Source organism: Notothenia rossii (genome assembly GCF_949606895.1).
Source record: "Notothenia rossii genome assembly, chromosome: 10".
NCBI classification, from domain to species: domain Eukaryota; kingdom Metazoa; phylum Chordata; class Actinopteri; order Perciformes; family Nototheniidae; genus Notothenia; species Notothenia rossii.
This window is the reverse complement of record NC_136908.1, coordinates 1,217,693-1,239,611: the sequence shown is the minus strand read 5'-3', so window position 1 is coordinate 1,239,611 and position 21,919 is coordinate 1,217,693. Positions and strand designations below refer to the sequence as shown.

Genomic DNA, 21,919 nt, shown 5'->3' with positions numbered 1-21,919 from the left:
GAGAGCTGGAGCTCTGATGGAGTCAGGACTCAGAGACACGAGGAGAGCTGGAGCTCTGATGGAGTCAGGACTCAGAGACACGAGGAGAGCTGGAGCTCTGATGGAGTCAGGACTCAGAGAGACACGAGGAGAGCTGGAGCTCTGATGGAGTCAGGACTCAGAGACACGAGGAGAGCTGGAGCTCTGATGGAGTCAGGACTCAGAGAGACACGAGGAGAGCTGGAGCTCTGATGGAGTCAGGACTCAGAGAGACACGAGGAGAGCTGGAGCTCTGATGGAGTCAGGACTCAGAGAGACACAAGGAGAGCTGGAGCTCTGATGGAGTCAGGACTCAGAGACACAAGGAGAGCTGGAGCTCTGATGGAGTCAGGACTCAGAGACACGAGGAGAGCTGGAGCTCTGATGGAGTCAGGACTCAGAGAGACACGAGGAGAGCTGGAGCTCTGATGGAGTCAGGACTCAGAGAGACACGAGGAGAGCTGGAGCTCTGATGGAGTCAGGACTCAGAGAGACACAAGGAGAGCTGGAGCTCTGATGGAGTCAGGACTCAGAGAGACACAAGGAGAGCTGGAGCTCTGATGGAGTCAGGACTCAGAGACACACGAGGAGAGCTGGAGCTCTGATGGAGTCAGGACTCAGAGACACGAGGAGAGCTGGAGCTCTGATGGCAAACACTGACGGTTTATTTGGAGCTTCGGCCGGAGAATTCACAAGACAGGCCCGTGTGGTCAGGTAGAGGTACCACATCACATCTGAAGAGCTCTACCCCTGACCCGTGTGTTTAGCTGGTTCTGAGAGAATAATCAACATGCTGCTGAACAAGATAGAACCATAACACCTTGATCAGCTGATCCAGCAGGCAGGAGCAGGGACACAGAGCACTGAGAGCACAGCAGCCAGGTCACAGGTGCCTGAGCTCAGTCAGGACAGAACTGATACACTGGGTCACAGCTAAGGACCTTGGGAAATATTTCCCCAACCCGTACGGGAAAAAGTCCAAAGAAATGTCAAACTAAAACCTCTGAGATTAGATTTTAGAATTCTGAGAAATCATAATTCTTTGTGCTATTCTTTTCTGAACAGCAAACATTACATACACTTTTGGACATTTTGTTTAAAAAATATATTTTTTCTGACTTTCCTCAATAATCTGAGAAACGTCAGTTCATTTTTTTTTTTTTTTATTTATGACTTTTTTCTCAAGATGAGAAAAAAGTCAGATGTTAAAAAATAATTCAGAATTCTTTTCTGAATATTTTTGTACTTTCGGGAAAAAGTTACATTTTTCTGAGAAAATAAGAAATATATTTGTATCTGATATTTTCAGACTTTTCTCTCAAAACCCAGAGATGAATTCTTAGGATTCTGAGAAAAACAAAAAATGATCTGTATTTAAAAAAAAATTATAATTCTTTGTCCTTTTCTTCTCTGAACATTAAACGTGACATTTATTTTTTTCCCGATCTTTTCCATACATATTTTTCTTTTAATGATTTTGTCCCGACTTGTTTCTCAGAATAATCAGAAAAAATAAGACTTTTTCAGGAGACATTTTGAAAATTAACTTTTTTCTCAGATTCCTTAGAAAACAAGCAAGAAAAAATTCATCTTTTGGGGATTTAATGATAAGAATGAGTTTATATGAGTGTGTGAGCAGATGTCTGTGCTAGCAGGAACATGCCCCCCCCCCCCAGGCTATAGAGGCTTCATGTAACCCCCCCCCCCCCCCCCTCTAATGATATACGGTCGGTTTGCCGAACAGTGATTTTTTCTCACAGCACTCATTTCCTCTTTGATCAAATCTAATGTCAGGGAGTAGAGGCTATCAATCATCCTGATGAACGAGCAGATTGAAGCCTGACATCGCTCCCATGGTTCACATCGCTCGGGAACATTTGGGGAAATCGTGTTGCATCCAGACTCGATATATACACATATTCATACAGACTCAAACTATGGAAGAGGATTAGGACACACACACACACACACACACACACACACACACACACACACACACACACACACACACACACACACACACACACACACACACACACACACACACACACACACACACACACACACACACTTTTATGAAGGAGATGTCCGGTCACCAGGGTGCATGATGGGAGTCTGTTTGTGCTCAGCTCGCTCTGTGTGTTCTGAGTATTAGTTTTCCTTCTATAAACCAGCATCAGGTACTCTGACATGAATTCATAGATGAAGGCAGACTGGTTCAGAGACCCTCCTGTTTTCCGGTGCTTGAACAAACAGCTGGCCGACATGTCCCTAAATTGAAGTCCGAGTCCGAATGCATGCGCCGTCATCTCCCCACACAAACACAACAGCCTGCAATGAAAAGGCTTTCTCCTGTGTGCTCCACTTCCTACTTGGCGCACCGGTGACTTTCTCGAACTAAATAAATAAAAAAAATGTTTTTTTTTGTTCTGAGAAAAAAAAGTCAGAATTCTGAGTTTTCTTCTCCAAAAAATTATTTTCTCAGATGTAAAATTAAAAAGAAAAATTAACAATTTCATGCAAAATCAAACCAAACCGTGGATTTGTTGGTCTTTACACATTTTAATTTGAATGACAGAAGTTATTGAAACACATTTTGTACAACAGAAAGTGGGAACAGGACAGAACTCATCCGCTGAGAGCCATCTGGAACGGGTAGTGCTGCGGGAAGTCATGGATCACTTTCAGAGCCTCAGTGTACAGCTCCAGATCTGAAGAGGACAGGGGACACGATGAGGACATGAGGAAGACATGATGAGGACATGAGGAAGACACGATGAGGACATGAGGAAGACAAGAAGACACGATTAAGACATGAGGAAGACACAATGAGGACATGAGGAAGACACGATGAGGACATGAAGACATGAGGAAGACATAATGAAGACACGAGGAAGACATGAGGAAGAGAAGAAGACATGATGAAGACATGAGGAAGACACGAGGAAGACAAGAAGACATGATGAAGACATGTGGAAGACAAGAAGACACGATGAAGACAAGAAGACATGATGAAGACATGATGAAGACATGTGGAAGACAAGAAGACACGATGAAGACACGAGGAAGACAAGACATGATGAAGCCACGAGGAAGACACGATGAAGACACGATGAAGACAAGAAGACATGATGAAGACACGATGAAGACACGAGGAAGACATGAAGACACGAGGAAGACATGAAGAAGACATGAAGACATGAGGAAGACACGATGAAGACATGAAGACATGAGGAAGACATGAGGAAGACATGAAGACATGAGGAAGACATGAAGACACGATGAAGAAATGAAGACACGATGAAGACATGAAGACATGAGGAAGACATGAAGACACAATGAAGACACGAGGAAGACATGATGAAGACATGAAGACATGAGGAAGACATGAGGAAGACATGAGGAAGACATGAAGACACGATGAAGACATGAGGAAGACATGAAGACACGATGACATGAGGAAGACATGAAGACATGAGGAAGACATGAAGACACGATGACATGAGGAAGACATGAAGACATGAGGAAGACATGAAGACACGATGAAGACATGAAGAAGACATGAGGAAGACATGAAGACACAATGAAGACACGAGGAAGACATGATGAAGACATGAAGACATGAGGAAGACATGAGGAAGACATGAGGAAGACATGAGGAAGACATGAAGACACGATGAAGACATGAGGAAGACATGAAGACACGATGACATGAGGAAGACATGAAGACATGAGGAAGACATGAAGACACGATGACATGAGGAAGACATGAAGACATGAGGAAGACATGAAGACACGATGAAGACATGAAGAAGACATGAAGACATGAGGAAGACATGAGGAAGACATGAAGACATGAGGAAGACATGAGGAATAAATGAAGACATGAGGAAGACATGAAGACATGAGGAAGACATGAAGACATGAGGAAGACATGATGAAGACATGATGAAGACATGAAGACACGAGGAAGACATGAAGACATGAGGAAGACACGATGAAGACATGAAGACACGATGAAGACATGAAGACATGATGAAGACATGAGGAAGACACGATGAAGACATGAGGAAGACATGAAGACACGATGAGGACATGATGATCCACGTTAATGTCTCTAAGAATATAGATCAATAATATAAATGGGTTTTAACCTGAACTAAAAATCTTGTCCTTTGATTGAATGTGTTTTTTGTTCTTGATGCAAACAAAAATAATTCCCTCCAAGTTCTGGGTTTCATTTTTTTAAACTTCACCAAAAAAAGAAGAAAGTCAGATGCTCTATTTCTGAAAAAGTTTTTCAAATGTTTTTTTCAGACTTTTTTCTCATAAATCTGTGAAAAAACTGATATCTTTTCACATTTTGTTTTTATGGATGAAGTCACATTTTAAAATAAGATGTTCCGAAAAACTGAAAAACCGCTGAAGTTAAATCTAACATTTTGATGTTTTAGTAAATAACATCCAGAGTTGATCCTTTAATTCTTTCAGAAACAAAAAGGGAGAACCAGTTTCACGTTAACATGTTTTAACATTTTGCTTTCTTTTCAAAACTCTGAGAAAAAGTCCAAATCAAATAAAAGCTTCAACAAAGGAATGTTTATGAGAGCTCACCGAAAGGGACGCCCTTGTCCTCTCGCAGCAGGTTGTAGGTCGTGGCCATGATGACCCCTTTATTGGAAACCATCCCGATCACCTCCACGACTCCACTCAGCTCCTCGTCCAGCTGCGGGAACAAGAACACGTTTTATTGGCTGGATAAAAGGTATTTGTACCATTTGCATTATGTATATATAAAGATGAGATACACTTCGTTAATCCCATGTTCAAGTACTGGACATTAAACACAGTTTTCACACAGACATCTCAGTGTTTCCCAAACATTGATTTGTACAAATAAATATCGTCCGCCACAATTGGATCTCATTTTTTTTTTTTTTTTGGGGTCTAATGCAGTGGTTCCCAACCTGGGGGGCGCGTCCCCCTTGGGGGGGCGCCAACGATCGCAGGGGGGGCGCCAGGCCTCAGATGATTTGAGGCCAAATATCATATTTACGGCCCGTCCACACAGCGGCGTGCGTTGAAAGCTTCCCCATTCACTTTGAATGGGGTGACGTCACTTTTCGCCGGACTGCATTGTGGGAAGCGGCGCGGAGCTTTGCTGGCGTGGCTCACTGCAAAAGTTGAGCAATGTTCAACTTTTGAAGCCTCGGCAGAAGCGTCAGCCAATCGAATCATATGCCAGTACAAGCTCAAGCCAATGAAACCGCTGCTTGTGTGTCAGGGGCGGGAGATTCATGTGATTGGTTGTTGGTCGAGTTTCAGACACGCTCGCCGGCAAGCGACAACGCACGCCGCTGTGTGGACGGGCCGTTAGACTTTCTCTTTTTTTTATACATATAATTGTAAAGCAATACATGATTGTCACTGAAAGCCTTGTCTCTACATTACAATATAACAAATAATTTATTAATTTGAATAAAAATTCAAGTTAGTAGCTACTAAAAGGCATAAAAAGACAAATGTATAATTCTTTCTTTAATAGAAATGTTTCTTCTGCCCGTAAAGTCTCCAAACCAGGCTTGTCCGGATAAGCGCATTTTTCATTTTCATTGTCCATGCCGGTTTCAGCTGGATGATTTGTCAGTTTCTCCGATCAGATCGGTCTCCTCCGTTTTGTAGATTATTTAGGACTTTTGAATCCACAGAAACACATCGGCAGAATCCGGCTTACTTTGAGCATGTGTTTTAAACAGTTTAATCCCTTTGTGAATTGTTTCCACTTGCGCCGTCCTTTAATTTCTTCATACAGCGGGAATCCAAATGAATGAATCCTGAGTCCAATAACCATCAGTCACTCCAATAGAGCTCCTTAGTTACACTTCCATCCTCCTCTAACTAAATACTTCACATTCATCCAGTTTGTGACAGGAGTTGTAGCATTTTTTAGACTTTTAAACTTTAATTACCGCTTTCTTTCTCACAAATCTGAGAAATCGGATACGTTTTCTGAACAATTTTGTATTTATGGAGAAAATTCAAATTTTAAACAAAAAGGATCCGAAAAAAAGTCAAATTCATTTAGACTTTTTCTCAAAATATTAATTCTGAAATCTGAGAAAAAGTCTAAATTAAATTAAACATTCAGACTTATTTTTGAATCAGAATTATTTGTACTATTATTTTCTAGCAAACATTACATTTATTTGTTGTCTTTTCTTTTCTCCCTATTCCTCATTTTTGTTGCACTTCGCACCTATTGTATAAAAAGTGCAATACAAACACAGCTTTATAAATATTATCAATATAAAATAGGAGGACATATATCCATTGTATCTTAAATAATGTCAAACAGGAACTTCAAGCCAAATCAAATCATTAAAACGCTTCTGTACACATGTGTTGTTCAGTGTTAATCAATGGTCATACTGTTCTGACAGAGACACGACACTAACTTCAAAAAACCTTTATTGTAAGAGGTTTTAACGATTAAATATTTTTAAAATGTGCAAAGATTTAAACATGACATCAATATATGCTGAATATGAAAACATGGGATGTAGTTTTAGGTAAATAACGGCTTTCACAATATAAGAATATGATGATGTTCAGTGTTTATGCAGCAGATGAGTGACAGACAGAAGTAGAGAATAAACTGGTGTTTTTCTGTATATTATGGACTTCTGTGGCTCCTAATGATGTAGAAAGGCCTGTAAATTTAATGATGTAGAAAGGCCTGTAAATATACTATGTAACACCTGATAGTGACACTAGTTAAAGTAAAGTAATAATAACTGTACTCACAGGATCATTCAGCTCCACAGTGGCTGTTTTCCCTTCTCCATCACAAACGGTGAACGTCTTCCCCGACGGGTGGACCTAACATGGCGGGAAAACCAACACGTTAATCTATGTTTTAACCGTTAAAACAACCTTTTAACTCCACTTTTTTAAACTCATACTGACCTTCTCCACACGACCGACGAAGCAGACGGGTTTGTTGATGTTCTGCGACAACATAGAGCAGATTATTCTGGGTTTCGGGACGTCATATATTCCTGCCATTTTGAAGCTGTTCACTGAAGGAGCCAAGACGCGACAATACTGCGCGGGAAATGTAACGTTCGTTCGGTTTTGTCACGTGTTATTCTACCCGGGCGGGATTTAAATATGTACGTTCGAAAACGGTTTGCTCGTAATGACGGCAAACGCTGGGGTAAAAATCGAACGCATTTTGACGAGATATCCGCTGTGCTCTTACATGTAGTTCCCCGGGATCACCAATCATTCGTTCCGCTGTATTATTGTGATAATAATAACATGAATACATTTTATTTATCACGTGTTCAAAGACTCTTAACAAAGGTAAACAAATCAGATAACACATCCAATTACAAATAAGCAATACAACCACGTTTATCACAGGGACACAGCATTAATAGGGTTATTTAATTTGTTTTATCATACTGATTTGCACCATTAGAACTGACTGAAATAAAGTGCATTAAAGGTTTGTAAATGATTCTTGGTTAGTACAGTTTATAGATAATAATAATAATAATAATAATAATAATAATAATAAAGTTGCGCTTCTGTAACATAAAGCTGGGTTTGTGAGCGGAACTGTGTGTGGCGTTGTGGTTTCTACACGAACACGGAAGGTCAGGCACGTCGGTGTCATAACAACAACTTCCCTGTAAAAAGAAACAACGGAAAACATATCGGGTTTTATTTTGTTAGAATAACTCTTCTGAACTTCGTGGATTCAAAGAAACAGAAACATGAGATCCTTAAGTTAGAGAGAAGAACTGAAAGTAAGACGTTTTGACTTTAAGAGGAATTCATTTGACTTTGTTGTTAAAACTAGTTTCGATAACTAGACAGATTTACTCAAATACAATTTAGAGGTACTTGTACTTTACTTGAGTATTTCAATGTTATGCTACTGTGTACTTTTCCTCCACTACATGTATTTAATACCTTTAGTTACTTCTCAGATGTGTATGAATGATGTGAAATCTAATCAAGTGTTGAATCAGACTTTAGTTCCACCTGGAGTAAATCCACCAGCTACCCTGCAGTATACAAAGTCATTCAGACTAGCTGCACCTTTACCAGCTTTGAGAACACTTTCATGATCAATCATTATAAAACATATCATATCTATTATTCTGAAATGGACCAATCTGCACAATGACTACTTTTACTGTCTTTCACTATATTTTGATGAGAATACTTTTCTACTTTTACTGTAACAGAGTATTCCTACACTCTGGTACTTCTACTTTTACTCAAGTACAAGATCTGAGTACTTCTACTTTTACTGAAGTACAAGATCTGAGTACTTCTACTTTTACTGAAGTACAAGATCTGAGTACTTCTACTTTTACTACAAGATCTGAGTACTTCTACTTTTACTCAAGTACAAGATCTGAGTACTTCTACTTTTACTCAAGAACAAGATCGGAGTACTTCTACTTTTACTAAAGTACAAGATCTGAGTACTTCTACTTTTACTCAAGAACAAGACCTGAGTACTTCTACTTTAACTCAAGTACAAGATCTGAGTACTTCTACTTTTACTACAAGATCTGAGTACTTCTACTTTTACTCAAGTACAAGATCTGAGTACTTCTACTTTTACTCAAGTACAAGACCTGAGTACTTCTACTTTTACTCAAGTACAAGACCTGAGTACTTCTACTTTTACTCAAGTACAAGATCTGAGTACTTCTACTTTTACTACAAGATCTGAGTACTTCTACTTTTACTAAAGTACAAGATCTGAGTACTTCTACTTTTACTCAAGTACAAGATCTGAGTACTTCTACTTTTACTAAAGTACAAGATCTGAGTACTTCTACTTTTACTCAAGAACAAGACCTGAGTACTTCTACTTTGACTCAAGAACAAGATCTGAGTACTTCTACTTTTACTCAAGTACAAGATCTGAGTACTTCTACTTTTACTAAAGTACAAGATCTGAGTACTTCTACTTTTACTCAAGAACAAGATCTGAGTACTTCTACTTTTACTCAAGTACAAGACCTGAGTACTTCTACTTTTACTCAAGTACAAGACCTGAGTACTTCTACTTTTACTCAAGTACAAGATCTGAGTACTTCTACTTTTACTACAAGATCTGAGTACTTCTACTTTTACTAAAGTACAAGATCTGAGTACTTCTACTTTTACTAAAGTACAAGATCTGAGTACTTCTACTTTTACTCAAGTACAAGATCTGAGTACTTCTACTTTTACTACAAGATCTGAGTACTTCTACTTTTACTCAAGAAACAGATCTGAGTACTTCGACTTAGACCTATAAAATCAATCATATCTCCTGAAGAAGAGCCTTTCTGTCTTCAGACCTGAACCTGATGAATACGTTTCAGACTAACCTCCATGTTGTGTTTCAGACTAACCTCCATGTTGAGTTTCAGACTAACCTCCATGTTGTGTTTCAGACTAACCTCCATGTTGTGTTTCAGACTAACCTCCATGTTGTGTTTCAGACTAACCTCCATGTTGAGTTTCAGACTAACCTCCATGTTGTGTTTCAGACTAACCTCCATGTTGAGTTTCAGACTAACCTCCATGTTGAGTTTCAGACTAACCTCCATGTTGAGTTTCAGACTAACCTCCATGTTGTGTTTCAGACTAACCTCCATGTTGTGTTTCAGACTAACCTCCATGTTGTGTTTCAGACTAACCTCCATGTTGAGTTTCAGACTAACCTCCATGTTGAGTTTCAGACTAACCTCCATGTTGAGTTTCAGACTAACCTCCATGTTGTGTTTCAGACTAACCTCCATGTTGAGTTTCAGACTAACCTCCATGTTGAGTTTCAGACTAACCTCCATGTTGAGTTTCAGACTAACCTCCATGTTGAGTTTCAGACTAACCTCCATGTTGTGTTTCAGACTAACCTCCATGTTGAGTTTCAGACTAACCTCCATGTTGAGTTTCAGACTAACCTCCATGTTGAGTTTCAGACTAACCTCCATGTTGAGTTTCAGACTAACCTCCATGTTGTGTTTCAGACTAACCTCCATGTTGAGTTTCAGACTAACCTCCATGTTGTGTTTCAGACTAACCTCCATGTTGAGTTTCAGACTAACCTCCATGTTGAGTTTCAGACTAACCTCCATGTTGAGTTTCAGACTAACCTCCATGTTGAGTTTCAGACTAACCTCCATGTTGAGTTTCAGACTAACCTCCATGTTGAGTTTCAGACTAACCTCCATGTTGAGTTTCAGACTAACCTCCATGTTGTGTTTCAGACTAACCTCCATGTTGAGTTTCAGACTAACCTCCATGTTGAGTTTCAGACTAACCTCCATGTTGTGTTTCAGACTAACCTCCATGTTGTGTTTCAGACTAACCTCCATGTTGAGTTTCAGACTAACCTCCATGTTGTGTTTCAGACTAACCTCCATGTTGTGTTTCAGACTAACCTCCATGTTGAGTTTCAGACTAACCTCCATGTTGAGTTTCAGACTAACCTCCATGTTGAGTTTCAGACTAACCTCCATGTTGTGTTTCAGACTAACCTCCATGTTGAGTTTCAGACTAACCTCCATGTTGTGTTTCAGACTAACCTCCATGTTGTGTTTCAGACTAACCTCCATGTTGAGTTTCAGACTAACCTCCATGTTGAGTTTCAGACTAACCTCCATGTTGAGTTTCAGACTAACCTCCATGTTGAGTTTCAGACTAACCTCCATGTTGAGTTTCAGACTAACCTCCATGTTGTGTTTCAGACTAACCTCCATGTTGAGTTTCAGACTAACCTCCATGTTGAGTTTCAGACTAACCTCCATGTTGAGTTTCAGACTAACCTCCATGTTGAGTTTCAGACTAACCTCCATGTTGAGTTTCAGACTAACCTCCATGTTGAGTTTCAGACTAACCTCCATGTTGTGTTTCAGACTAACCTCCATGTTGTGTTTCAGACTAACCTCCATGTTGTGTTTCAGACTAACCTCCATGTTGTGTTTCAGAGGAACATCATGCTGAGTTTCTTGGGACTCCGTAAAGAGTCGAAGAAATCTCCGTCAGAGAAGGAAGCAGACGGAGGCTTCGTCATCGTTGGTGAGAACATCTGTCTATTCTGATATTCAATGAAATATTCCTGTCTCTACATATCAGTTAGTATACAGCACATCTGAAGAGGGGGAACCTGTATTTAAATCCAGTCTTTTTATTTATTTATTTTTATTTAACCATTTCAAAGCTGAGCTGGCCAAGAAGGCAGAAACGCTACACAAAACACAGACATATAAAACACAGAGAACACAACTAGAAAACTAAAGAGGAAAAGCAGTCACTACATTGAGCCCATTAGGACAGTAAGAAAGGTGCACTACTTATTACTGCAAGAGCAGCTGGTGGTAAGGACCTCAATTTAAAACATGCTATTGAGACAAGTGTCCTCAGTTTGAGACGTGATTGAAGGTCATTCCAAGACCATAATAAAAAAGACTCCTTTTAACACCGGGCAGCTCTCGGTCAGAGATAGTCATTGTTGTGGGACACCTGGAATCTTGGAGGCCATAATAAGCGACAACTGCAAGTCATTCAGTGTCCCCAGCTGTTTAGTCTATCTAGTGAAGAATGTTGATTCCCCTCAGCAACTAGTTAAAACATCATACGAGAGGAAGAGTTCTTCAGAATTGATGTGGCATCTCAACCTGTGGTCAACTCGTGGCCCGTGACATGTCTTTTGAATTCTCCGGAAGAAGCTCCAAATAAACCGTCAGTGTTTTTCATCAGAGCTCCAGCTCTCCTCGTGTCTCTTAGTCCTGACTCCATCAGAGCTCCAGCTCTCCTCGTGTCTCTCTGAGTCCTGACTCCATCAGAGCTCCAGCTCTCCTCGTGTCTCTCTGAGTCCTGACTCCATCAGAGCTCCAGCTCTCCTCGTGTCTCTGAGTCCTGACTCCATCAGAGCTCCAGCTCTCCTTGTGTCTCTGAGTCCTGACTCCATCAGAGCTCCAGCTCTCCTCGTGTCTCTCTGAGCTCTGACTCCATCAGAGCTCCAGCTCTCCTCGTGTCTCTGAGTCCTGACTCCATCAGAGCTCCAGCTCTCCTTGTGTCTCTGAGTCCTGACTCCATCAGAGCTCCAGCTCTCCTCGTGTCTCTCTGAGTCCTGACTCCATCAGAGCTCCAGCTCTCCTCGTGTCTCTCTGAGTCCTGACTCCATCAGAGCTCCAGCTCTCCTCGTCTCTTTGAGTCCTGACTCCATCAGAGCTCCAGCTCTCCTCGTGTCTCTCTGAGTCCTGACTCCATCAGAGCTCCAGCTCTCCTCGTGTCTCTCTGAGTCCTGACTCCATCAGAGCTCCAGCTCTCCTCGTGTCTCTCTGAGTCCTGACTCCATCAGAGCTCCAGCTCTCCTCGTGTCTCTCTGAGTCCTGACTCCATCAGAGCTCCAGCTCTCCTCGTGTCTCTGAGTCCTGACTCCATCAGAGCTCCAGCTCTCCTCGTGTGTCTCTGAGTCCTGACTCCATCAGAGCTCCAGCTCTCCTCGTCTCTCTGAGTCCTGACTCCATCAGAGCTCCAGCTCTCCTCGTGTCTCTCTGAGTCCTGACTCCATCAGAGCTCCAGCTCTCCTCGTGTCTCTCTGAGTCCTGACTCCATCAAAGCTCCAGCTCTCCTCGTGTCTCTCTGAGTCCTGACTCCATCAAAGCTCCAGCTCTCCTCGTGTCTCTCTGAGTCCTGACTCCATCAAAGCTCCAGCTCTCCTCGTGTCTCTCTGAGTCCTGACTCCATCAGAGCTTCAGCTCTCCTCGTGTCTCTCTGAGTCCTGACTCCATCAAAGCTCCAGCTCTCCTCGTGTCTCTGAGTCCTGACTCCATCAGAGCTCTAGCTCTCCTCGTCTCTCTGAGTCCTGACTCCATCAGAGTTCCAGCTCTCCTCGTGTCTCTCTGAGTCCTGACTCCATCAGAGCTCCAGCTCTCCTTGTGTCTCTGAGTCCTGACTCCATCAGAGCTCCAGCTCTCCTCGTGTGTCTCTGAGTCCTGACTCCATCAGAGCTCCAGCTCTCCTCGTGTGTCTCTGAGTCCTGACTCCATCAGAGCTCCAGCTCTCCTCGTCTCTCTGAGTCCTGACTCCATCAGAGCTCCAGCTCTCCTTGTGTCTCTGAGTCCTGACTCCATCAGAGCTCCAGCTCTCCTTGTGTCTCTGAGTCCTGACTCCATCAGAGCTCCAGCTCTCCTCGTGTCTCTCTGAGTCCTGACTCCATCAGAGTTCCAGCTCTCCTCGTGTCTCTCTGAGTCCTGACTCCATCAAAGCTCCAGCTCTCCTCGTGTCTCTCTGAGTCCTGACTCCATCAGAGCTCCAGCTCTCCTCGTGTCTCTGAGTCCTGACTCCATCAGAGCTCCAGCTCTCCTCGTGTCTCTGAGTCCTGACTCCATCAGAGCTCCAGCTCTCCTCGTGTCTCTCTGAGTCCTGACTCCATCAGAGCTCCAGCTCTCCTCGTGTCTCTGAGTCCTGACTCCATCAGAGCTCCAGCTCTCCTCGTGTCTCTCTGAGTCCTGACTCCATCAGAGCTCCAGCTCTCCTCGTGTCTCTCTGAGTCCTGACTCCATCAGAGCTCCAGCGCTCCTCGTGTCTCTCTGAGTCCTGACTCCATCAGAGCTCCAGCTCTCCTTGTGTCTCTGAGTCCTGACTCCATCAGAGCTCCAGCTCTCCTCGTGTCTCTCTGAGTCCTGACTCCATCAGAGCTCCAGCTCTCCTCGTGTCTCTCTGAGTCCTGACTCCATCAGAGCTCCAGCTCTCCTCGTGTCTCTCTGAGTCCTGACTCCATCAGAGCTCCAGCTCTCCTCGTGTCTCTCTGAGTCCTGACTCCATCAGAGCTCCAGCTCTCCTCGTGTCTCTCTGAGTCCTGACTCCATCAGAGCTCCAGCTCTCCTCGTGTCTCTCTGAGTCCTGACTCCATCAGAGCTCCAGCTCTCCTTGTGTCTCTGAGTCCTGACTCCATCAGAGCTCCAGCTCTCCTCGTGTCTCTGAGTCCTGACTCCATCAGAGCTCCAGCTCTCCTCGTGTCTCTGAGTCCTGACTCCATCAGAGCTCCAGCTCTCCTCGTGTCTCTCTGAGTCCTGACTCCATCAGAGCTCCAGCTCTCCTCGTGTCTCTGAGTCCTGACTCCATCAGAGCTCCAGCTCTCCTCGTGTCTCTCTGAGTCCTGACTCCATCAGAGCTCCAGCTCTCCTCGTGTGTCTCTGAGTCCTGACTCCATCAGAGCTCCAGCTCTCCTTGTGTCTCTGAGTCCTGACTCCATCAGAGCTCCAGCTCTCCTCGTGTCTCTCTGAGTCCTGACTCCTCGTGTCTCTGAGTCCTGACTCTCCTCGTGTCTCTCTGAGTCCTGACTCTCCTCGTGTCTCTCTGAGTCCTGACTCTCCTCGTGTCTCTCTGATTCCTGACTCTCCTCGTGTCTCTTTGAGTCCTGACTCTCCTCGTGTCTCTCTGAGTCCTGACTCTCCTCGTGTCTCTCTGAATCCTGACTCTCCTCGTGTCTCTGAGTCCTGACTCTCCTCGTGTCTCTCTGAATCCTGACTCTCCTCGTGTCTCTCTGAGTCCTGACTCTCCTCGTGTCTCTGAGTCCTGACTCTCCTCGTGTCTCTCTGAATCCTGACTCTCCTCGTGTCTCTGAGTCCTGACTCCATCAGAGTTCCAGCTCTCCTCGTGTCTCTCTGAGTCCTGACTCCATCAGAGCTCCAGCTCTCCTCGTGTCTCTCTGAGTCCTGACTCCATCAGAGCTCCAGCTCTCCTCGTGTCTCTCTGAGTCCTGACTCCATCAGAGCTCCAGCTCTCCTCGTGTCTCTCTGAGTCCTGACTCCATCAGAGCTCCAGCTCTCCTCGTGTCTCTGAGTCCTGACTCCATCAGAGCTCTCCTCGTGTGTCTCTGAGTCCTGACTCCATCAGAGCTCCAGCTCTCCTCGTGTCTCTGAGTCCTGACTCCATCAGAGCTCCAGCTCTCCTCGTGTCTCTGAGTCCTGACTCCATCAGAGCTTCAGCTCTCCTCGTGTCTCTCTGAGTCCTGACTCCATCAAAGCTCCAGCTCTCCTCGTGTCTCTGAGTCCTGACTCCATCAGAGCTCTAGCTCTCCTCGTCTCTCTGAGTCCTGACTCCATCAGAGTTCCAGCTCTCCTCGTGTCTCTCTGAGTCCTGACTCCATCAGAGCTCCAGCTCTCCTTGTGTCTCTGAGTCCTGACTCCATCAGAGCTCCAGCTCTCCTCGTGTGTCTCTGAGTCCTGACTCCATCAGAGCTCCAGCTCTCCTCGTGTGTCTCTGAGTCCTGACTCCATCAGAGCTCCAGCTCTCCTCGTCTCTCTGAGTCCTGACTCCATCAGAGCTCCAGCTCTCCTTGTGTCTCTGAGTCCTGACTCCATCAGAGCTCCAGCTCTCCTTGTGTCTCTGAGTCCTGACTCCATCAGAGCTCCAGCTCTCCTCGTGTCTCTCTGAGTCCTGACTCCATCAGAGTTCCAGCTCTCCTCGTGTCTCTCTGAGTCCTGACTCCATCAAAGCTCCAGCTCTCCTCGTGTCTCTCTGAGTCCTGACTCCATCAGAGCTCCAGCTCTCCTTGTGTCTCTGAGTCCTGACTCCATCAGAGCTCCAGCTCTCCTCGTGTCTCTCTGAGTCCTGACTCCATCAGAGCTCCAGCTCTCCTCGTGTCTCTCTGAGTCCTGACTCCATCAGAGCTCCAGCTCTCCTCGTGTCTCTCTGAGTCCTGACTCCATCAGAGCTCCAGCTCTCCTCGTGTCTCTCTGAGTCCTGACTCCATCAGAGCTCCAGCTCTCCTCGTGTCTCTCTGAGTCCTGACTCCATCAGAGCTCCAGCTCTCCTCGTGTCTCTCTGAGTCCTGACTCCATCAGAGCTCCAGCTCTCCTTGTGTCTCTGAGTCCTGACTCCATCAGAGGTCCAGCTCTCCTCGTGTCTCTGAGTCCTGACTCCATCAGAGCTCCAGCTCTCCTCGTGTCTCTGAGTCCTGACTCCATCAGAGCTCCAGCTCTCCTCGTGTCTCTCTGAGTCCTGACTCCATCAGAGCTCCAGCTCTCCTCGTGTCTCTGAGTCCTGACTCCATCAGAGCTCCAGCTCTCCTCGTGTCTCTCTGAGTCCTGACTCCATCAGAGCTCCAGCTCTCCTCGTGTGTCTCTGAGTCCTGACTCCATCAGAGCTCCAGCTCTCCTTGTGTCTCTGAGTCCTGACTCCATCAGAGCTCCAGCTCTCCTCGTGTCTCTCTGAGTCCTGACTCCTCGTGTCTCTGAGTCCTGACTCTCCTCGTGTCTCTCTGAGTCCTGACTCTCCTCGTGTCTCTCTGAGTCCTGACTCTCCTCGTGTCTCTCTGATTCCTGACTCTCCTCGTGTCTCTTTGAGTCCTGACTCTCCTCGTGTCTCTCTGAGTCCTGACTCTCCTCGTGTCTCTCTGAATCCTGACTCTCCTCGTGTCTCTGAGTCCTGACTCTCCTCGTGTCTCTCTGAATCCTGACTCTCCTCGTGTCTCTCTGAGTCCTGACTCTCCTCGTGTCTCTGAGTCCTGACTCTCCTCGTGTCTCTCTGAATCCTGACTCTCCTCGTGTCTCTGAGTCCTGACTCCATCAGAGTTCCAGCTCTCCTCGTGTCTCTCTGAGTCCTGACTCCATCAGAGCTCCAGCTCTCCTCGTGTCTCTCTGAGTCCTGACTCCATCAGAGCTCCAGCTCTCCTCGTGTCTCTCTGAGTCCTGACTCCATCAGAGCTCCAGCTCTCCTCGTGTCTCTCTGAGTCCTGACTCCATCAGAGCTCCAGCTCTCCTCGTGTCTCTGAGTCCTGACTCCATCAGAGCTCCAGCTCTCCTCGTGTCTCTGAGTCCTGACTCCATCAGAGCTCCAGCTCTCCTCGTCTCTCTGAGTCCTGACTCCATCAGAGCTCCAGCTCTCCTCGTGTGTCTCTGAGTCCTGACTCCATCAGAGCTCCAGCTCTCCTCGTGTCTCTCTGAGTCCTGACTCCATCAGAGCTCCAGCTCTCCTCGTCTCTCTCTGAGTCCTGACTCCATCAGAGCTCCAGCTCTCCTCGTGTCTCTGAGTCCTGGCTCCATCAGAGCTCCAGCTCTCCTTGTGTCTCTGAGTCCTGACTCCATCAGAGCTCCAGCTCTCCTCGTGTCTCTCTGAGTCCTGACTCCATCAGAGCTCCAGCTCTCCTCGTGTGTCTCTGAGTCCTGACTCCATCAGAGCTCCAGCTCTCCTTGTGTCTCTGAGTCCTGACTCCATCAGAGCTCCAGCTCTCCTCGTGTCTCTCTGAGTCCTGACTCCATCAGAGCTCCAGCTCTCCTCGTGTGTCTCTGAGTCCTGACTCCTCGTGTCTCTGAGTCCTGACTCTCCTCGTGTCTCTCTGAGTCCTGACTCTCCTCGTGTCTCTCTGAGTCCTGACTCTCCTCGTGTCTCTCTGAGTCCTGACTCTCCTCGTGTCTCTCTGAGTCCTGACTCTCCTCGTGTCTCTGAGTCCTGACTCTCCTTGTGTCTCTCTGAATCCTGACTCTCCTCGTGTCTCTGAGTCCTGACTCTCCTCGTGTCTCTCTGAATCCTGACTCTCCTCGTGTCTCTCTGAGTCCTGACTCTCCTCGTGTCTCTGAGTCCTGACTCTCCTCGTGTCTCTCTGAATCCTGACTCTCCTCGTGTCTCTGAGTCCTGACTCTCCTCGTGTCTCTCTGAATCCTGACTCTCCTCGTGTCTCTCTGAGTCCTGACTCTCCTCGTGTCTCTGAGTCCTGACTCTCCTCGTGTCTCTCTGAGTCCTGACTCTCCTCGTGTCTCTGAGTCCTGACTCTCCTCGTGTCTCTCTGAGTCCTGACTCTCCTCATGTCTCTCTGAGTTACTGATTCTCGTCCCTTGTGATTAACGCTGTCCTCTGGTCTCCAGGAGAGACGCTGGAGGAGCAGAGGGGGAGGAGTCTGAACGCTGCTCAGCCGTCTTCAGGGTACGTCGTCGTGCAGCCGCCCAAGGTGAGGTCATGTTCATCTGAGTCTTTGATATTCAACAAACTATCCATAAAATATGATGTTTTTACATTTTATTATATATTTCTCTTTTTAGTTTTTGTTTTCATTCTTTAATTATAAAATGGATTAACTTTCACAGTTCCTTTCGTGATCATTAAATCCTTCTCTCTCTCCTCTTCCTCCTCCTCCTCTTCCTCCTCAGTCCTCCTGTCCGTACCCCTCTCTCCCCTCTGAGGTAAAGCGTCCCGCCCCTCCTCTTCCTCTTCCTCCTCATCTTCCTCCTCCTCCTCTTCCTCCTCAGTCCTCCTGTCCGTACCCCTCTCTCCCCTCTGAGGTAAAGCGTCCCGCCCCTCCTCTTCCTCCTCTTCGTCCTCCTCCTCTTCCTCCTGCCCCTGAACCCTCTCCCTCAGTGAGACATTTTCACATTCCCATGTTTCTAAACATATTATTCTTTTCTGTATTTTATTTTATTTAACCTCAAATACTTTTTATGTTTAAATAAATATTTGTATTTAATGTTTATCTTTTTACTCTAACGTGTGTTTCATAAAAACATATATTTATTTGTATCATTCTTTAATTATAAAATGAAACCCCTCTCTCTCCTCTTCCTCCTCCTCTTCCTCAGTACTCCTGTCCGTACCCCTCTCTCGCCTCTGATATAAAGCGTCCCGCCCCCCCTCCTCCTCTTCCTCCCCCCTCCTCCTCTTCCTCAGTGGGGGAGTCTTCCTCCGTCCTGCCGGACCTCCTGGAGGACGTTCCCTTCTCTCTGTCCCCTCACGTCCTCACAGTGATGTCCAGCCTGCAGCTGATCCCAGACCTGCTGCTGGACCCAGAGCTGAGCTACAACCTGAGCAGCTTCCAGTACGACTTCAGCCTGGAGAACTCCGTGCTGCACCACGCCTAGTCTGCTCACTACGCCAGGGAGAGACACCTTCATGTAAAGAGCCCCTCCCCCGTCTTCTGCTGTCCCTCTTCCTCTAGTGTCCTATAGCTGTTAGTGCATGTAAATGGTCTGCAGAGGCTCAAATCCCCTGTTCCTGAGCCTATAGTGACACATTGTACGTGATAGGCTAAGGGGCGGGACATCTCTAAGCTGTTGACCAATCAACAGAGAGCCGGCCAGCTCACTTAAAAAAAAAAAAAAAGAGGGAAATTGATACAAAAAAGAAATTCTGACTTTAAAAAAAGAATTTGAATAAGTGTCTTTCCCTGGTTTTAAAGACTGCTCTCTGTTATTAACCACATAGTATCTGGATCCAGACGTCTTGATAACTCGTAGTGCTGTAGGTGGAAGTTAAAACAAGACGCTGGTCTATAAACTACGGACGAATTTAAGAAGTGATTTTGCAAAAACCACCGGCTTGAACGACAAAATAAAAGCCTTTATTTGTAGTAAACTGCAAAGTCATCAGGTCATTTAAGGACGTTGCACTTAAAGCAATAACTAATGACATCTTAGTGACAACAAGCTCCTTCCCACGTCATTAAACACGGTCTGCAGTGAATAAGGGACAGAAATAATAACCCAATATCTATTCCTGTGCAGCATGTAGGGAACTGCTTCTACCGACGAGCTCTTGTGCAATTTATATATATTTGACATTTTAGGAAATACTTTTTGACTCAAACCCTCTCCATGTTCGAGTTCTGCTTCCCTTCATTTGTCGTTGCTTTATCCATTAGTTCACCTTGGTTCATGGCACTCGTTTAGTTTCTGCACGTGTTACTCCTGCAGACATCGCCCTGTTCTCGCCGTCAGAGGATCCATGTTTACATTTAATCAAAGATATGTTTGAAACCCTTTAGTGTGTGTGTGTGTGTGTGTGTGTGTGTGTGTGTGTGTGTGTGTGTGTGTGTGTGTGTGTGTGTGTGTGTGTGTGTGTGTGTGTGTGTGTGTGTGTGTGTGTGTGTGTGTGTGTGTGTGTGTGTGTGTGTGTTTTTTTTAAGTGTCTGGGAAAAATCACTTATTGTAATTCTTTAAGAGTTGAGACTTTATTCACCTTAATAGAAACCAAGTACATGCTTACCTGCTGTCTTGATCGATGAACGCAGTGAAACAACAAACATACGGACCCTCGTGATGCCCTAGTTGTAATTGTCAAAACCCCAACCTGTCCTCTTGTAAGCCACTGAAATAATGAAGTCAAACTAGTATGACGTAACTCTGTTGTTATACTGATGGAAGGACTGCAGGTAAACCTGAGTTTAGAAGAGCAGTTAGTGAAAGTAGCTCAAGGTTCTGTGGGCGTTGTCCTTATGTTCTAATCATTTGATTCTTTGAGAAATGATGGTAATCAACCAAGTAACAATCTGTTCTGCTGTATTGCTGTGAAATGCTGTGAAAACATGGGACATATCACTTCTGCATGTGTGTATGTGCAGAACATGAATACCACGGGTGTTTTCTTTTGAATAAGTGTGTACATATGAGCTTTTAAAACTAGTTTTTGCCAAGTAGAAGAATGCATAAGGTGAGGATTTAACCCAGGACTTGTCTATACCTTTGGATTGTTTGTCCATAAACAAACCTGATGTGCCTTTAACAAACAGCCAGTCCCCGTCTGATGGTCTTTTAGGATGAAGTACTAATAAAAAAAGGTTGAACCGTCTTTAATGTGTGTTTTTAATCTGTTCAGTGGACACAACCTTACTATTTACACTTCTCTTACCGGTCTTACATTTATAACATCTTAAGTATACACTTCATACGTTACAGTTAAATATGTAAGCAAAACATACTCAAGTACACCATCTGAGTACTTCTACTTTTACTCAAGTACAAGATCTGAGTACAAGTAGGCTACTTTAACTACAAGACCTGAGTACTTCTACTTTTACTCAAGTACAAGATCTGAGTACAAGTAGGCTACTTTAACTACAAGACCTGAGTACTTCTACTTTTACTCAAGTACAAGATCTGAGTACTTATACTTTAACTACAAGATCTGAGTACAAGCACTTTAACTACAAGACCTGAGTACTTCTACTTTTACTCAAGTACAAGATCTGAGTACTTATACTTTACCTACAAGATCTGAGTACAAGTACTTTAACTACAAGACCTGAGTACTTCTACTTTTACTCAAGTACAAGATCTGAGTACAAGTACTTTAACTACAAGACCTGAGTACTTCTACTTTTACTCAAGTACAAGATCTGAGTACTTATACTTTAACTACAAGATCTGAGTACAAGTACTTTAACTACAAGACCTGAGTACTTCTACTTTTACTCAAGTACAAGATCTGAGTACTTATACTTCAACTACAAGATCTGAGTACAAGTACTTTAACTACAAGACCTGATTACTTATACTTTAACTACAAGATCTGAGTACAAGTACTTTAACTACAAGACCTGAGTACTTCTACTTTTACTCAAGTACAAGATCTGAGTACAAGTACTTTAACTACAAGACCTGAGTACTTATACTTTTACTCAAGTACAAGATCTGAGTACTTATACTTTAACTACAATATCTGAGTACTTCTACTTTTACTCAAGTACAAGACCTGAGTACTTATACTTTTACTCAAGTACAAGATCTGACTACTTCTACTTTTACTACATGATCTGAGTACTTATACTTTACTACATGATCTGAGTACTTGTACTTTAGTACCTGAGTACTTCTCCCTCCTCTTCCTGGATCCTCCGCTGCTGTTATCGGCTCTGACAGCAGGCTGGTGCCCGGGCAGAGGCTCTCTCCGCCGGATAGCTGCATCGCCTGAACAACCCCCCCCCCCCCCTGCTCTTCTGTTCGCAAAGGTAACTTTATGCAAATTCATCTAAAAATGCAACCATCGTGGTTTAAATAGCTTGGTGCTAATTTAATGTCGTATGTGTTGTATGTAGCGAAGCTTCACCAAACTACCTTAACAAATGTGACAATTTCACCATTTTGCAATAATTGAACACTATAGGTGC

At 44.5% G+C, this 21,919-nt stretch overlaps 4 protein-coding genes across 10 annotated transcripts in view; 3 read left to right on the top strand and 1 right to left on the bottom strand.

Moving 5' to 3' along the window:
• Positions 1 to 21,919, top strand: part of LOC307022902 (class I histocompatibility antigen, F10 alpha chain-like) — a 455,191-nt gene that overhangs the window by 126,674 nt on the left and 306,598 nt on the right. The gene's annotated exons all lie outside the window — the stretch shown is intronic.
• On the bottom strand, positions 2,561 to 7,219 carry rpa3 (replication protein A3). Its single transcript, XM_079655853.1, has 4 exons — positions 6,985 to 7,219; positions 6,823 to 6,897; positions 4,633 to 4,744; positions 2,561 to 2,729 (listed from the first exon to the last, which is right to left on the bottom strand). The coding sequence occupies exons 1-4, from the start codon at positions 7,081 to 7,083 to the stop codon at positions 2,647 to 2,649; spliced, it is 369 nt and encodes a 122-aa protein (XP_079511979.1). The 5' UTR covers positions 7,084 to 7,219; the 3' UTR covers positions 2,561 to 2,646.
• umad1 (UBAP1-MVB12-associated (UMA) domain containing 1) lies at positions 7,674 to 20,601 on the top strand. Of its 4 annotated transcripts, none has more exons than XM_079655841.1 (5): positions 7,674 to 7,832; positions 11,022 to 11,112; positions 17,910 to 17,992; positions 18,192 to 18,398; positions 18,618 to 20,601. In XM_079655841.1, exons 2-5 carry the CDS (start codon positions 11,031 to 11,033, stop codon positions 18,894 to 18,896), a joined length of 651 nt encoding a protein of 216 aa, XP_079511967.1. In that variant the 5' UTR covers positions 7,674 to 7,832; positions 11,022 to 11,030; the 3' UTR covers positions 18,897 to 20,601. The 4 variants fall into 4 exon arrangements, with proteins under 4 accessions (XP_079511967.1, XP_079511968.1, XP_079511969.1 ...); XM_079655842.1 differs by having other exon boundaries at positions 7,675 to 7,832; positions 18,192 to 18,323; XM_079655843.1 differs by having other exon boundaries at positions 7,676 to 7,832; positions 18,291 to 18,323.
• The window catches only part of glcci1a (glucocorticoid induced 1a), an 11,239-nt gene continuing 11,023 nt past the window's right edge, over positions 21,704 to 21,919 (top strand). For 2 of the 3 annotated variants that reach the window (XM_079655795.1, XM_079655796.1), the window contains exon 1: positions 21,709 to 21,760. The gene's annotated coding sequence lies outside the window, so the exon portion shown is untranslated. Of the gene's footprint in view, positions 21,761 to 21,919 lie in introns of all 3 variants that reach the window. The other variant, XM_079655798.1, reaches the window with a different exon arrangement.